This window comes from Pelophylax lessonae, assembly GCF_965119305.1.
Source record: "Pelophylax lessonae genome assembly, chromosome: 7".
In the NCBI taxonomy this organism is placed as follows: domain Eukaryota; kingdom Metazoa; phylum Chordata; class Amphibia; order Anura; family Ranidae; genus Pelophylax; species Pelophylax lessonae.
The window spans coordinates 50,511,615-50,528,998 of NC_138774.1; the positions used below are offsets into that span (position 1 = coordinate 50,511,615).

The 17,384-nt window shown below is 44.5% G+C and overlaps 1 protein-coding gene across 1 annotated transcript in view; it reads left to right on the plus strand.

Annotated features, from left to right (window-relative positions):
- Positions 1-5,002, plus strand: part of LOC309560276 (antigen-presenting glycoprotein CD1d-like) — a 165,776-nt gene extending 160,774 nt beyond the window's left edge. The window contains exon 6 of the mRNA XM_082263870.1: positions 4,840-5,002. Within this exon, the coding sequence (XP_082119996.1) occupies positions 4,840-4,918 (79 nt within the window). The 3' untranslated portion in view covers positions 4,919-5,002. The remainder of the gene's footprint in view (positions 1-4,839) is intronic.
- Positions 5,003-17,384: the final 12,382 nt, after the last annotated feature.

A 17,384-nucleotide genomic window follows, 5' to 3' on the forward strand; every position in this document is an offset into this window, starting at 1 on the left:
CGATTGACCAGATATGTAAGCCAACAATCTGACTCATCACTCATGAACATCCCTAAATTTGGCGTGGCAATTATATCAGGCGTTCTTATGTGCATTTTGGCTGGCGTTTTCCCAGGCGTTTTGACATGCATTTTTTGGGCAGGCATTGTTATATGAAATCACCTACAAAAGCCCCAAAAACAGACCACAAACACGTACATGTGAACGTAGCCCGTTTGGGGGCGTTTGAGGGGGATTTGTCCAGCTCAAGGATCAGCTCCCAAAACAGGCAAAAAATCCAATCCTATTCAGTTCAATGGCCCCTGTTCCCATGTGAGCATTTTGACGGCATGAGGAAAACACCCAACGCTCACTGAGAAATAGCACAATGATTAGGGAGTCTGCCTTCCTGCTGTAGGTTTGTAAGTTCGAATCCGGAAGGTGCCCTCTGTATGGGCAACACTTGGATATCTCCAATCCTCCAAATGTTGACATCATTAATTTTGTTCATGTTTGAAAAAGGCATGTGTATCAGCAAACTTTTAATCCAAAGACATGAACAAAATACAAAAGTTCCCCTATAAAGTCAATATGTAGCAATATTGTGAGCTAAAGCTCTATTTGTTTGTTGGGCATACTTTGCTAATTAGCCAAGTATAAGGGATATATATATATATACCTTCAGTTAAATGTGTAGTAAAATGGTAACACTTGGCCATACCCATATGGAAGAAAAGGTAGTATTTGCAATATATTTCTAAAAACATTCTTTGGAAACACATAAAATATTGTCAAAATTGTGACATTTCCTTGATATGTGTGAAATGCTAATAATCTTTCTTTGAAATATGTTTTACATCTATTTTTTTTCTATCTGACGACCAATTCCCCAATGTAATATTTTGTGGGTTTTTTCAGAGAATGTGGAGGTTCTATATAAACACTGTAGATTTGACTGCTATGATTTCGGAGTTAGCAGGAAAGGTGTATGGAATGTGATGGTGTTTACTAAAGGATCCCTTGTTGGAAGTGTGCATGTTTTTCCAATTCCGCCGGTTTTTGCCATTTTCTATGGGCGAGACAGCGGATTTGCAAGCGGTATTCAAAAAAAAATTGACCCAAAATCGCGCTGGCGAAATTTTTTGAGCCAATTTGACGTTGCGCATGCGCACATTCGCGAGTTCGCAGCTCGCGGCTGGAGGAGCTGTTTAACCTTTCCACACTTTCGCAGATATCTCTCTTTCTAAGTCAGTTTTTGAGATTTTTTAAACGCAAGTCATCTCCAAATTGACTTCCACACCTTCCACAGTGATTTGGGATTTTTGGGGGTACAGGGGAAAATTTGGCTAAACTTTAGTCGAGCTTTTAGCTGGCGTGGTTTTAAGTCGCGCTCTGACCATATTGCATCTTAATGAATCTCACACTAGGCGCTATTTTCCGCCCGCCGTTCTTTGAATGCCAATTTCAGACTTAAATAATCGCCGCTTCGCAAAATCACGCCGAAACGCCAATTCGCCGTACTATGAATCAGGCCCAAAGTGACACATAATTGTGAAGTGGAAGGAAAAAATAAATGGTTTTCAAATTTTTTTACAAATAAATATGTGAAAAGTGTGGCATACATTTGTATTCACCCCCCTGAGTGATAACTTTGTAGAACCGCCATTCACTGCAATTGCAGCTGCAAGTCTCTTTGGGGATGTCTCTACCAGCTTTGCACATCTAGAGAGTGACATTTTGCCCATTCTTCTTTGCAAAATAGCTCAAGCTCTGTCAGATTGGATGGAGAGCGTCTGTGAACAGCAATTTTTAGAACAACAACAATATTATGGAGCTCTGCTAGTTTGGACAGAACTGCAATATATATGCAATGTATAATTGGACAACTATTGAGAATAAAGTGGATAATGGAGGAATCCAGGATAGTTTCCAAATCTCAACGATGGTAGTAGTCCAAGTGAACAAGGCTGTACTCAGTGGCTGCTGGCTGGAGCAAGGAGAGCCTCTACTGTTTCTTCTTAACAGAAATTTTGAAGTATAGCCACAGATTCTCAATTGGATTTAGGTCTAGACTTTGGCTGGGCCATTCTAACACATGAATATGCTTTGATCTAAACTATTCCATTGTAGCTCTGGCTGTATGTTTAGGGTCGTTGTCCTGCTGGAAGGTGAACCTCTGCCCCAATCTCAAGTCATTTACAGGTTTTCTTCTAATATTGCCCTGTATTTGGCTCCATCCATCGTCCCATAAACTCTGACCAGCTTCCCTGTCCCTGCTGAAGAAAAGTATCCCCACAACATGATGCTACCACCATGTTTCACAGTTGGGATGATGTGTTCAGGGTGATGTGCAGTGTTATTTTTCTGCCACACATAGCATTTTGCTTTTAGGCCAAAATGTTAAATGTTGGTCTCATCTGACCAGAGCACCTTCTTCCACATGTTTGCTGTGTCCCCCCACATGGCTTCTCACAAACTGCAAACAGGACTTCTTATGGTTTTCTTTCATCAATCATCTTCTTGCCACTCTTCCATAAAGGCCAGATTTGTGGAGTGCACGACTAATAGTTGATCTGTGGAAAGATTCTCCCACCTGAGCTGTGGATCTCTGTAGCCTCCTCCACAGTTATCATGGGCCTATTATCTGCTTCTCTGATTAATGCTCTCCTTGCCCGGCCTGTCAGTTTAGGTGGATGGCCATGTCTTGGTAGGTTTGCAGTTGTGCCATACTCTTTCCATTCTCTGATGATGGATTGAACAGTGCTCTGTGAGATGTTCAAAGCTTGGGATATTTTTCTATAACCTAACCCTGCTTTAAACGTCTCCACAACTTTATCCCTGACCTGTCTGGTGTGTGCCTTGGCCTTCATGATGCTGTTTGTTCACTAAGGTTCTCTAACAAACCTCTGAGGGCTGCACAGAACAGCTGTATTTATACTGAGATTAAATTTCACTCTATTTAATAATTAGGTGGCTCTAAAGGCGATTGGTTCCACTAGATTTTAGTTAGGGGTATGAGAGTAGAGGGAGCTGAATACAAATGCTCACCACACTTTTCACATATTTATTTGTAAAAAGATTTGAAAACCATCTATCATTTTCCTTCCACTTCACAATTACATGCCATTTTGTGTCGGTCTATCACATAAAATCCCAATAAAACACATTTACATTTTTGGTTGTAACATGACAAAATGTGGAAAATTTCAAGGGGTATGAATATTTTTTCAATGCAATGTTTCCCCTTATAGGCAGTGCTATAAATGTGTCAGTTATACCATAGAGCAGAGCTCCACTCAAAAGGGGAAGTTCCGCTTTAAGCACTCCCCCCCCTCCCCATTATGCCACATTTGACATTTTTTTTTTGGGGGGGGGGGGAGTGGGTACCTAGTTTTGACAAGTACCCGCTTCCACTTCCACTCGAGCTGCCTAGACGACTTGAGTGGAAGTTCTCTTCTCCCCCTCCCTCCTTACAATCTTCTGGGACACGTCACAGGTCCCAGAAGATTGCCTGACCAATATGGAGGCACTGCGCAGCTCGCGTATGTGCAGTGCACACCCGGCTGTGAAGCTATGCAGAACCCTGCAATCTGTCACTGTTTGTCACTTGGGAGATCCGCCCGCTCTGTTTACACAAGCGGGCGGATCTCCAAACTCGATTCCCCGACAATCGGGGAAGAGCAGCAGCGATCGCCACCGCTCCTCCCCTGGCCCGACTCCCGCTGTGACTGAAAACAGCGGGAGCGCGCCTCCGGCGGCGTGCAAGCCGCCTACAGGGGGAGGAGTCCAGCGACGTAGGTCTACATCGCTGGACGGAATCGAGCCACTTTGCCGCAGTACAGTCCCAGTGACTGGTCGGCAAGTGGTTAAAAAGCACTGCTCACAATATAGAAGACAAATGCAGGCACATAAAGTAGAAGCTGAAGGGTTCAATCGCGGCGTCCCGCATGTATCCAAACAGCATTTACAGCAGTAGAGAAGGCCGGCCCCTTATGGAGCCCCAATACTTTTGAAAATATAGTGTATATACTGGGAGTCGGTATGGACCAGCCATAGGAATAAATCAGATGACCCAAAACTCTTGGTAATATAGTGTATGTGAACCCGGCCTCATGGGGGATTTTTTTAAATTGTGAAATCATGAGTAAGTGCCAGCAGAAGTGGGAAAACGTGTTGATTTTCCCTCTATCCCCTCAGTGTCTTTTATGCTGTATGATGGAGCTTTTATATCTTCAATAAAGACGTATGATCCTTCTAAGTGCAGCTGTCCACATTCCTTTGATTTTCCACAAAACATTTTTTTATATTTTTGATCTTTTTCAGTCCCCCCACGTTTTTGTATATATTATAATTTGAGATTTTTTGTAGTCAATAGGGAAAAAATGGGGACAAAGTTGCCTTATTCACACCTACAGTATATCATGAAACCTCATTGGGGGGTTGTGAGAGTCTATTCATGCCATTTAAGAGGCAATAACTTCTCTATTGAAACAACAAACAGCCAAAAGTCACCATCATGCAACAAAAATTTCAGAACATTTAAGTTTAAAGTCTGAAAAGTTGGGTAAAATTTGAGTTCCACAAATATTTGTATCTCAACACTAATGTATAATATAAGACACAATAACCCATAATTATCATTGTTGTCAGGTATACACAAGTCACAGTGATCTTTTTTTAACTTTTACACTGAAGGAAATAGAATTATAAAGAAGATATTTGTATAATTGCCTTTCTTTATTATTGTTGTGTAAATGATTTTTTGAGCATTGCTTCTATAAACTTTGTTATATTCCATAACGATGCAATGCACAACCAACTGGTACTAAATTTTTGGCTATTCTTTTTTACGTAATACAGAAGATACTCTTCCATGGCTGGGATGACTATGGAAAGACTATCCTTGTGGAGAAGAGATGGAGGAGTATCAAATACATAAAGAGTGCTGGACAACAGAAAACAAAATACACAATTTCACTGCAATGTATGATAATGTTCAAGGAGACTCTGGCACTTTGCTTATTCAGGAGAAAGTCAAAATATCTGTGTAAAGGCCCCCCGTCCAACAACTCCCGCAGCTGAGCTGTCTCAGCCACTGAGAATAGGCAGTTCTTCAGGGTATGGAGAAGTATGTGGACTCCTTCCTTTGGACAATGCTCAAGTTTAACTACCAATTACTAGGCCCAAGCACTGTCACATGGAGAGAGAGATGTCACAGCTGCCCCCTAGTTTCCTACACCAGACAACACTGGGTATTTTAGAAGGCAGACGAAGGAGCGGTGAAGTGAGTATTAATTGGCTGGGGGGTTGGTGGCCTTTACAATGGCACTCTTTGCCCTGAATGGTCAGAGTGATGGATTTTCATCCACCTTATATTTGTTTTGTCACAAAGTTTTAGAGTTTTCTTGCATCTGATGGTTTACCAGTATGAAGTACAAGAAGGAGAACATTTGCATCATTCTCAACAACATTAAAACCCAACTCTTACAAAAAAAAAAATGTTCTGTTTTTTTAGCTGTATATAGAGTAAGGAAAGGTTAGATACATTTCCAAGTGTGTCTGTAACCCACCAGGGCAGGGGTGCCAAACTGAATTTCATTGCGGGCCGCATCAGCATTATGGTTTCCCTCAAAGGGCCGGTTGCATCCGCAAGACTAGATGTCCAGAGCACCCCACCCCCCTTACATCAGGTATCAAGAGCCAACCCACTGTTAGAAGTCAATAGTCAACCCACCCTCCCTTCCTTTACAGTGCTACTCCTTGCTGCGAAGAAGAAGCTGAAGGCTGAGCTGGGAAAAAAAAGAGTGTGGGGTGTGGAGGAAAACCGGAGGAGGATTGGAGTCAGCTGAATGTTGAGACCAGGGAAGGCGGAGATAAGGGGTTCTGCAGCTGCACAGAGAAGTGCAGGATCTGTAGGAGGAGTTCTGTCCTGCTTTCTCACTGCCGACTGCTGAGACAAGGTGGGGGTGCCGCAGCTGCCGGAGAGTTGCAAGGGCCAAACAAAATGGCCTGGAGGGCCAGAATCCACCCCCGGGCCTTGTGTTTGACAGGGCCGGACTGGGAATAAAAACCAGCCCTGGAAATAATTTCATACCAGCCCCATAGCATTATTATACCAGCCCCAGTGGCGTAGCATGGGTTTGCCATGGTCTCATTTTGGATGATTTTATCTTTTTGTCATCAATAAAATTTGGATTTTATTTTTTGCATCTCCAACCGGTTGTGCGGCTTTTTGTGCTCTTCCATTTGGCGTAGCATGGGTTGTCAGCACCCAAGGCAAGTAGTTTGCGCCCCTAACCAACGGACATTTAGCGCTCTCTGGCTCCCTACCACTTATACAGAATTAGGAGAGCCCAGCTGGGAGGCCACAGGCTCTAGGAACAGCGCAGCTGGCCCCCCCTCCACACTATCTAATACACTGCTGACCCCCCTTCCTGCTATCTAATACACTGCAGATCCCCCCTGCTGCTATCTAATACACTGCAGAACCCCCTCCCCGCTATCTAATACACTGCAGAACCCCCCCCCCCTCCCCACTATCTATCCCCCAACACACTGCTGATCAACCTCCCACCCCCCTAATACACTGCTGATCCCCTCAGGCCCCCACCCCCTAATACAATGCTGATCTACCCCCTAATACAATGCTAAAGGTAAAAGGAGCCTACGTGCTGACCATAAGCCCCCATTCACACTGGGGCGACGCTACTTTGCACCGCGACCTCCGAGGTCGCGGTGCGAGCAGCGCGCCGCTACCTCGGAGCGGCCGCCACGGACTTCGTAACATTGAAGTCTATGGCGGTCGCCTCCTGGTCGCCCCAAAGAAGCTCCGGACCCTTTTTTTAAGTCGGAGCGACTTGTGTCGCTCCTATTAGAATGGGTCCGCAGCTTCCCTATGGGAGGCGACCTGCGGCGACCTGTGAGGCGACCAGGTCGCCTCACAGGTCGCCCCAGTGTGAACGGGGCCTAAACCAGATGTAGTGAGTGAGAGCAAATAATAAATATAGAGTGTAAAAGGGGAGCAGAGATTATCAGCCAATTCTTAGTAGTGTCACCACATACATAAAAGCAAATAGAAAAAGTACCGGTAAATAAAATCGGCGCTTGATCAATCCCATAAAATTAATAGAAATGCAAGAATTAATAAACACATAAGTTAGAAGTGACAATAATAAATGCATCAAATAAATAAATATTGAATATATAAATATATAGTGATGTGGTAAAGTGCACTGTGCAAATGGTGCAAAGGAGTGAACCACAATAATATTCAACAAATAATAATCAATGGAAAGTCACTATTAAGTAGAAAAGTGACAGTGAAATGAAAGTGCAACTAGCTGATCAGATCAAAGACCAAAGGATGGTCTGATGTGAAGAGCATAAAAGTGATAACAAATACACAGTAAAAAGATGAAGCTGTGTGGCATAAAATTATGAAAAATAATAGTAAAAAATACCCGCCCAAAAAAAAAAAAAAAAGCAAAAGCAGGGGTAAAATTTGCATATAAAGAAAACACTTTATAAGGATAGAGATTAATCAAAAAAGTTCATAAGTTCATATGAAAGATAAAAATTCAAAGAAAAAGTGCTGGTGTCTGAAATTGTTGCCGGATGTGCGGGAAACTCTGGTCATTCAGTTGGTGCGGGAAACTACTTTCACTGTGGTGGTGAGCGTGTAGGCATAAAGAGTGAAATGGCCGCTCACCTCCAAATCACTCTTTTTTTTTTTTTCTTTGGGGTATATGGGGGGGGGGGGGGTAGGAGGCATTGTGACAAGGGGTATATGGGGGGGTGCAGCAGGCTTGGTGACATGGGGTATATGGGGGGGTGGGTGGAGGCATGGTGACATGCGGTATATGGGGGGGTTACAGGCATTGTAACATGGGGTATATGGGGGGGGTGCAGGCATAGTGACATGGGGTATATGGGGGTACAGGCATAGGAACATGGGGTATATGGGGGGGGTGGGTGGAGGCATGGTGACATGGGGTATATGGGGGGAGGGGTAGACGCATAGTGTTACGGGGTATATGGGGGGGTGCAGGCATGGTGACATGGGGAATATAGGGGGGGTAGGAGGCATGGGGTATATAGGGGGGCGGTAGGAGGCATGGTGACATGGGGTATATGGAGAGGGGGGGTTGCAGGCATGGTGACATAGGGTATATGGCTGAAGGCATGGTGACATGGGGTATATGGGGGGTGGGGTGCAGGCATGGTGACATGGGGTATATAGGGGGGATAGGAGGCATGGTGATATGGGGTATATGGAGGGGGGGGGGTTGCAGGCATGGTGACATGGGGTATATCTGGGGGGGTGCAGTCATGGTGACATAGGGTATATGGCCGAAGGCATGGTGACATGGGGTATATGGGGGGTGGGGTGCAGGCATAGTGACATGGGGTCTATTGGGGGGACAGGCATAGTGATATGGGGTATACGGCGGAGGTGCAGGCATGGTGACACGGGGTATATGGGGGGGGGCTGCAGGTAAAGTGAGAAAGCAGAGGGATGTTAGTAGGGGGAGGGGTGGTGGATATACAGCCAGGTCATAGTAGGGGGTGTGGCTCGGCGGACACACAGTGGGGTCATGTACGATGTGCGGGGTATCGAAGGCAAGGAAATAAGATCCTCCAAATCACTCTTAATGAGTGTTTGTACCAATAGGTAACAGGTCTCCAATGTAGAGGTAATGGTCCATGGTGGTCCCTTTAAGGCAAGCTCTTAGATCCTTTTCGGTAGCCAGCATCAAACATCAGAGGGAAAATATCCTAGGTAAGGTTTGAAACTCTTATTGGTACAAACACTCATTAAGAGTGATTTGGAGGTGAGCGGCCATTTCACTCATTTATGGATACACGCTCACCACCACAGTGAAAGTAGTTTCCGCACCATCTGAAAGACCACAGTTTCCCGCACATCCGGACACAAATTTCAGACACCAGCACTTTTTCTTTGAATTTTTATCTTTCATATGAACTTATGAACTATTTTGATTAATCTCTATCCTTATAAAGTGTTTTCTTTATATGCGAACTGTCACTTTTCTACTTTATAGTGACTTTCCATTGATTATTATTTGTTGAATATTATTGTGGTTCACTCCTTTGCACCATTTGCACAGTGCACTTTACCACATCACTATATATTTATATATTCAATATTTATTTATTTGATGTATTTATGATTGTCACTTCTAACTTATGTGTTTATTAATTCTTGCATTTCTATTAATTTTATGGGATTGATCAAGCTGATCCCCCCCAAATGCAGGAGGTCGAGGTCCCCCCCAGCCCATCAGTCAGACATAAAGTTGTGACCTGCGAATGCTACTGCTGGCGTCTGTCTTTGTTGTGGGAGGGATCGGATCGGCATCTGCGCTGTGACCATCTTGCTTGCAGTGAGTCCGACGATCCACCGCCGCGCAGCCGCCCGCTCCCGTCGGATGTGACGTCATGCCGCTCATAGCGGCTGATGTAGGGAAGTGTATCAGTGTATCCGCTTGGAGTGCAGCGGGGGCCTGGGCTGCAGCGGCCCCAATGCTTCAAGCGGCCGGGCGGCCCCCAATCATTGCTTAAAGCGGCCGCATCTTAAAGCGGCCCCAGGGCCGGAGGCCCACCGGGAAATTTCCTGGTAGGCCAGTCCGGCCCTGGGTAACTCGCGATCTCCCGGTGCAGAGGGAGAAAGGCAGGCGGCTGATGTAAACAAAACCATCTGTCATTCTCCCTGATCTAACTGCAGAGATCATACGATCCTGCTATGTAGGATCGTATGTCTCTGTGGTTACATCACTAGCCACACCCCTTTACAGTAAGAAGCAGGCCCCTAGGGACACACTTAACCCCTGCATCACCAAAAGTTAACCCCTTCCCTGCCAGTGTCATTTTTATGTCAATGGTACCCCCAAAAGTGTCAAAAATGTCAGTCAAGGGTCCGATCTGTCCGCCGCAATGTCGCAGTCCCGCAAAAAAAAATCGCAGATCGCCGCCATTACTCGTTAAATAAAAAGAACAATAAAAATGACAAATCTTTCCCTTAGTTAGTAAACGCAATAACTTTTGCGCAAACCAATCAAAATATGCTTATTGCTATTTTTTTTTTACCAAACATATGTAGCAGAAAACAAATTGGCCTAAAATGTTAAAAAATTTAGATTTTTACATTTTTTGGGGGGGAATGTCATATAAAAAAAAATGTGAAAAATATTGTTATTTTTTCAAAATTGTCGCTCTTTTTTTGTTTATAACGCAAAAAAGTAAAAAATCGCACAGGCGATCAAATACCACCAAAAGAAAGCTCTGTTTGTGGGAAAAAAAGGACGTCAATTTCATTTGGGTACAGCGTCGCACGACCGCGCAATTGTCCGTTAAAATCACTCAGTCTTGAATCGCATAATAGGGCCTGGTCTTTGGGCAGCCAAATCCTCCGGGGCTTAAGTGGTTAAAGCCAGCAGCAGCCACTAGTAGCTGGATGATCAGCAGCTCCCCATGTTCCTGTACCTTGTGTATCCTGATCTTGGACTTTTGACTTGTCTTTTGACCTGATTCACCTTAATTCCTGGCTCTGACTCCTGGTTTGAACTTCTGACTTGCTTCTGCTTAATTTACTGTGTTTGCCCTCAGCTTGGCTTACTGACTCTGCTATAACCTGTTTACCTGTGTATGACCCTGGCTTGTTCCAGTTTCTTATCTGCCTATGCTACTGACTGATCCACCCTGTATGACCCTCTGCCTGGCTTCTGGTTCTGCTTCCTGCTTTGCCCTGCTGCCAAGTACACCCGGAACAGCTAAGGACACCTGCCCTACAGCACATCCTATTCCAAAACAGTGTATCTCCTGCACTCAAGTGATGTGCGGGAAAGTGAATAATGAATGGCCTTTTGCACACAAACTTGTGGTCTTGCTGCCCTCTCAGGACCAAGTGTATCCAAATATTCTGAAAAACAACAACAAGAGAAGGGCGCACCAACCTTGTGCATGACCACTAAAAGAGTTTATTAAAATCCAAAAAGGTAGCACACATTGTAATCACAAACAGGATTTGGCACCCTCCTAGGTAGGTGCTAGATAGAGAGTATCGTTTTGGCTCTGTCTGCCTATCAGAGGAGCAGCAGGTAAATTCTATATTGCTCTTTGCTTAACAGAGAGCAGGATCTGTGAGTTGGGTCTGCTCAATGTGTGATTAATCTGGTCTAGAGAGTGTCCCCACTGGTCCAATAGGGAGGCATGTTGGACAGTGGAGGAAACCTGACCAATGGGCACACAGGCTTTGATACAGCCCAGTGATTGGCATAGACTGCTGTCTCGGTGCATTGTGAGGTGTGGTATAAAAGCCAGGAGCACATGTGCTTGGGGTCTTTGGCTGGTGAGCAGAGTCCTGGAAGGAGGTTGGCAGCTGCCTCCTCGTCTCTAGCGGTTGGAGTATGGACACAGGCAGTCGGCGTGGTGAGCCAAAAGGGAGGAGCTGAACCCAGAGGTCCAGGAGAGCTGACTAGAGGGGTTGAGACACTGGAGAACCTGGAAAAACAGTATCGTGATTACAGGGGATTTATACACAAAAATGCCGTGTGGTATAGGCCCTTACCCCTGTAAGAGACTAGCAAAAAAATTGGGATAGAAAAAAGATGGGGCTTTGCGGGCCAGTGGGAGTAGAAGGATCATAAACAAAACCAATTATAAAACCAAAAATACCTTTTATTGATATACAGAGTAAAATCGAGCATGGACTACCATGCATATATAATAACAACAGACTGACATACAATAATAAAACCAAACGTTTAACGTCACTGATGTTATAGAAACATATCCCAAAAAGGGATTATTGCCAAAACAAAGCCTGTATAGGATGGAAGATGGGTCTCAAGCTGGATTCGGTCACGGTAGGTCCCCAGCAAGCCGACGCGTTTCGCTCAAGGCTTCCTCAGGGCCTGATAGACCATAACAGACCGATGTTTCCTTCTTGGCAGTGACTTGTGCTAGGCGACAGGGTTGTAGCGATACATAGGCTGTCCAGAAGATATTGCTTCCGTATTCACAATACAAAGTCTATATAGACATCAAAGACATATTTCTTGCACTGGATCCGATATATTAAGTCCCAACTGTGTCATCAGAGGCAGGGCTTCTGGGGCTAGCTCCACTGTAGCCTCTTAGGGTAAGTCGCACCCCAAAAGGTAGATGTCCTCTCCCTGGTTTATTTGTCCTTATATATACAATCACCCCTAGATATAGTAAATCTAGTATTATATGGCAAAGAGTTTAAGCCGGGCAACAAACACCTTTCTCTGTACGGTTTACAAGAGGTATATCTCCAGCCTATAGGTCCTTGATGGCGACAGGGTTAACCTCTCCTCAGTCTAAAAAATGCTCCAGGCAGGAAAGGGGGACATATATAAACATATATTCCGATTATATGGACCAACGGTCCTGGGCTGTCCAAGCCCTCTGTGCCTCGTTCGCTCACCACCTGCCTTACATTACAGGGGATTGTGTCTAAGGGACTGACAAGGAAGGGAGCCACCTGGAGTAGAGTTGACAGAGGATGGGTGTCAGCTGGTGGAGTGAAAGGGGCTGATAGGCGAGTACCCTGAAGATAGTGTGCAACCATATCTTTTGTTCAGAGACTCCCGTATCTACAATTCATCTAGTGGCAAGGTGACATTCGCAGCCGGACTGCATCTTCAGATAGAAGTCCTCAGGATTGTGAATAGTTCAAGTTCCGGAGTATCTCACTCTTCCCTTCTCCCATCCCCATTTATAATAAAACAACAAAAACAACCAAAACCCCTAGACTGTTCATTGACTGAGTCGGAAAGTAAAGTGTTAAAGAGGTTGTTTTTTTTTTTTAAAAAGAACACCTGAAAGACAAACACATAATGAGCTAGTATGTATCGCATACTAGCTCATTATGAAATACTTACCTTAGAACGAAGCCCCGAAGTGCCGACCGCTCACCTCTCTCATGGGTGACATGTTCTGTCGCCCTTCTTCCAGGTTTGCGGCATCTGGTCATCTGATTGGCTGGAGCCGCGATTACGTCACTCCTGCGCATGCGCGCGGGAGCCGACGGTCACGGCACGGGGCTCTGAAGGAACGGTACCAGCGGCCGCTCCTTCAGAGCGCATGCGCCAGTGATGTCACTGGCTGCATTTAAGGTACATTTCTCCTAAACGGTGCATGTTTAGGAGATATTTACAGTACCTATAGGTAAGCCTTATCATAGGCTTACCTATAGGTACAACTTGCAGAGGAGGGTTTACTTCCTCTTTAAGTTCTGCATGCAGTTGCTAACGGTAACCCAGAGGTACCCAGAAATGTGAAGAATTCCGCAGTCCTCAAGGGGGCAGAGCTACAGATGTATACACGCATGTAGAAATTAGCGACCAATCGCCTCCAGGATACTCCTGAACTGCTGGATAATGTGATGGTGTCTGAAATGGTCTGGCTCCCCGGTTTGAGGGAGCGAGCTTCTGGTGGGTTAGTAGCACTTTTGGCTCTGAGGAAGAGGGTCCTCCCTCGAAACGTGTCAGCCACACCATTTTGGATACCATCACATTATCCAGAGTTCAGGAGTGTCCTGGAGGCGATTGGTCACTAATTTCTACATGTGTGTATACATCCTACGTTTGTGAGTACAATGTGTGCTACCTTTTTGGATTTCAGTAAACTCTTTTAGTGGTAATGCACGAGGTTGGTGCACCCTTCTCTTGTTGTTGCTCTACAGCACATCCTGCCTTCCTTGGGCACTGCATTCCCTGTACCACTTCCAGGGGTGTCCTACACTAAGCACTCCGGCCTGCGACCTGGTACGTGACAATTAGAAACATTTGCTCAAACTGAATAAAACTTTTCCATATTTTTCCAGTAGATTAATTCATGAATCATCAGCTCCATCTAGTGACCAAAATGTGGTATTTAAAAAAAAAAATATCCTAATGAGAAAATATACTGCATTTATGCCAGCTGATAATACAGGAACTGGTCTAATCTGACATTCAGCCAACTATTTTTTTTTTCTAAATATACCCCTAATCCTCGCAGAGCCTTAATCAAAACATACGTGCTACGATCTGGTATACAAGCTCTGATCTCAATCACAGTTGGGTTTGTGGAGGACTGAGGACTGACACCACCATACATCTCATACTGCTTCATAGCTCCATTTATATCAGATAGAGAATGTGTCAGGTCATAAACATGGAAGACCACCTGTCCCTTGTCTGTATATTGCTATCAATCAATATCTGTCATTTTACAAACTGCAATGGGAAGATCTTGGTAAATAACCATCCCGGGGAGACTGGAAGATCAGACTTATGGTGGATAGTCAGTTCTGAGTTACCAGAGAGAAATATGTCTTTTAATAATTATCACACCATACTACACAGAGCTGGTTGTTCTTATTGTCATTGTGATTTACAATTTATCATCCAGATATTCACCCATCTGTCCCTCCTCTTGACCTAAATAGACCCACTAGATGGAGATCAAAAAATCAAAGGAAATAAATATTTATTTACTATGGTTGTCAGCTCCATCTAGTGGCCACAATGCGGTATTTTTCTGATTCGCTCTATTCTGTATGAGGAAAATATATATATATATATATATATATATATATATATATATATATATATATATATATATATATATATATATATATATACTGTATATATATATATATATATTTGACCTGGAAGGAAAACAATCTAATAGCATTTGCGTTTGCCCCCATTCCCACAAATTCAATGTACAGGAGGAATAGCTCTTCATTTAAAAAAAAAAAAAAATACATCCCTTAGCATCTTTAATTAAATGTAAACATAACTTTTACATACAGTGGGTACGGAAAGTATTCAGACCCCCTTAAATTATTCACTCTTTGTTATATTGCAGCCATTTGCTAAAATCATTTAGGTTCATTCTTCTTCCTCATGAATGTACACATAGCACCCCATACTGACAGAAAAACACAGAATTGTTGACATTGTTGCAGATTTATTAAAAAAGAAAAACTGAAATATCACATGGTCCTAAGTATTCAGACCCTTTGCTGTGACACTCATATATTTAACTCAGGTGCTTTCCATTTCTTCTGATCATCCTTGAGATGGTTCTACACCTTCATTTGAGTCCAGCTGTGTTTGATTATACTGATTGGACTTGATTAGGAAAGCCACACACCTGTCTATATAAGACCTTCCAGATCACAATGCATGTCAGAGCAAATGAGAATCATGAGGTCAAAGGAACTGCCTGAAGAGCTCAGAGACAGAATTGTGGCAAGGCACAGATCTGGCCAAGGTTACAAAAATATTTCTGCTGCACTTAAGGTTCCTAAGAGCACAGTGGCCTCCATAATCCTCAAATGGAAGACGTTTGGGACGACCAGAACCCTTCCTAGAGCTGGCCGTCCGGCCAAACTGAGCTATCGGGGGAGAAGAGCCTTGGTGAGAGAGGTAAAGAAGAACCCAAAGATCACTGTGGCTGAGCTCCACAGATGCAGTCAGGAAATGGGAGAAAGTTGTTGTCAACCATCACTGCAGCCCTCCACCAGTCGGGGCTTTATGGCAGAGTGGCCCGACGGAAGCACCTCCTCAGTGTAAGACACATGAAAGCCCGCATGGAGTTTGCTAAAAAAACACCTGAAGGACTCCAAGATGGTGAGAAATAAGATTCTCTGGTTTGATGAGACCAAAATAGAACTTTTTGGCCTTAATTCTAAGCGGTATGTGTGGAGAAAACCAGGCACTGCTCATCACCTGTCCAATACAGTCCCAACAGTGAAGCATGGTGGTGGCAGCATCATGCTGTGGGGGTGTTTTTCAGCTGCAGGGACAGGACGACTGGTTGCAATCGAGGGAAAGATGAATGCGGCCAAGTACAGGGATATCCTGGACAAAAACCTTCTCCAGAGTGCTCTGGACCTCAGACTGGGCCGAAGGTTTACCTCCCAACAAGACAATGACCCTAAGCACACAGCTAAAATAACGAAGGAGTGGCTTCACAATAACTCAGTGACTGTTCTTAAATGGCCCAGCCAGAGCCCTGACTTAAACCCAATTGAGCATCTCTGGAGAGACCTAAAAATGGCTGTCCACCAACGTTTACCATCCAACCTGACAGAACTGGAGAGGATCTGCAAGGAGGAATGGCAGAGGATCCCCAAATCCAGGTGTGAAAGACTTGTTGCATCTTTCCCAAAAAGACTCCTGGCTGTATTAGATCAAAAGGGGGCTTCTACTAAATACTGAGCAAAGGGTCTGAATACTTAGGACCATGTGATATTTCAGTTTTTCTTTTTTAATAAATCTGCAACAATGTCAACAATTCTGTGTTTTACTGTCAGTATGGGGTGCTATGTGTACATTCATGAGGAAGAAGAATGAACTTAAATGATTTTAGCAAATGGCTGCAATATAACAAAGAGTGAAAAATTTAAGGGGGTCTGAATACTTTCCGTACCCACTGTATGTAGTTTCAATGGTCTGTTTTGCCGGAACGTTTTCTGTATCTTTGCTATGTGGTTGGGTTGTGGCAGGTGGGAGGTGTATAATTTGCCCACTTGTCTTGATGTCAGAAAGTTTGGAAGTCTTTAAAAGGTACTTCGAAACAGAGTGGGCCTAGTCATCATTGCTGACCTAGGCACCCCTGAATGATGACTTTTTGGAAAATTTCCACTTCTCCGCCCAATTTTCTGACAGCTCAGACAAGCTTTATACATTCTGGGCTTCGAATGGATGTAGAGCTGATGATAATGCAGATAAACTGGTACAACTTAAGTAGAGGGATTTGTTTCATCATCTTCTGTGTATCCCCTGAGGTCAGACACTTCACTGGGTATTTGTAAAGCAGGGGTGTGAAACCCCTTTTTCTTGTGGGCCACATCAGCATTATGGTTGCCCTCAAAGGGTCAGTTGTATCTGTAAGACTAGAGCCACCATCAGAAGTCCCCCACCCTCATATCATAATGCACCTCCCTTTACTTTGTGCTGCCGGGAAGAAGTTGGGGTGGAGCTGGGAACCAGAAAGTTCAGGGTCTGGAGGAGGACCAGAGGAGGGCAGGAGTCAGTTGCTGGAGTCTGTTGAATGCTGAGACCGGGGAGGCAGAGATGAGGTAGTACTGTGGCTGCACAGAGAGGCGCGGGATCTGGCGGAGGAGTTCTGTGCTCCTCTCTGCTGCCGTCGCCGACTGCTGAGACAAGGTGGGGACAGAGATGAGGGGGGTGCCGCAGCTGGAGGAGAGGTGCGAGGGCCACATGAAATGGCCTGGAAGGCCAAATTCAGCCTGCTGGCCTTGTGTTTGACACGTGTTATGTAAAGGTTTACAATCACTTTAACTATGCATTAAAGCAGCTTGCCAACGTTCAGCTTTAATGTTCTGGATTGATGATCGTATT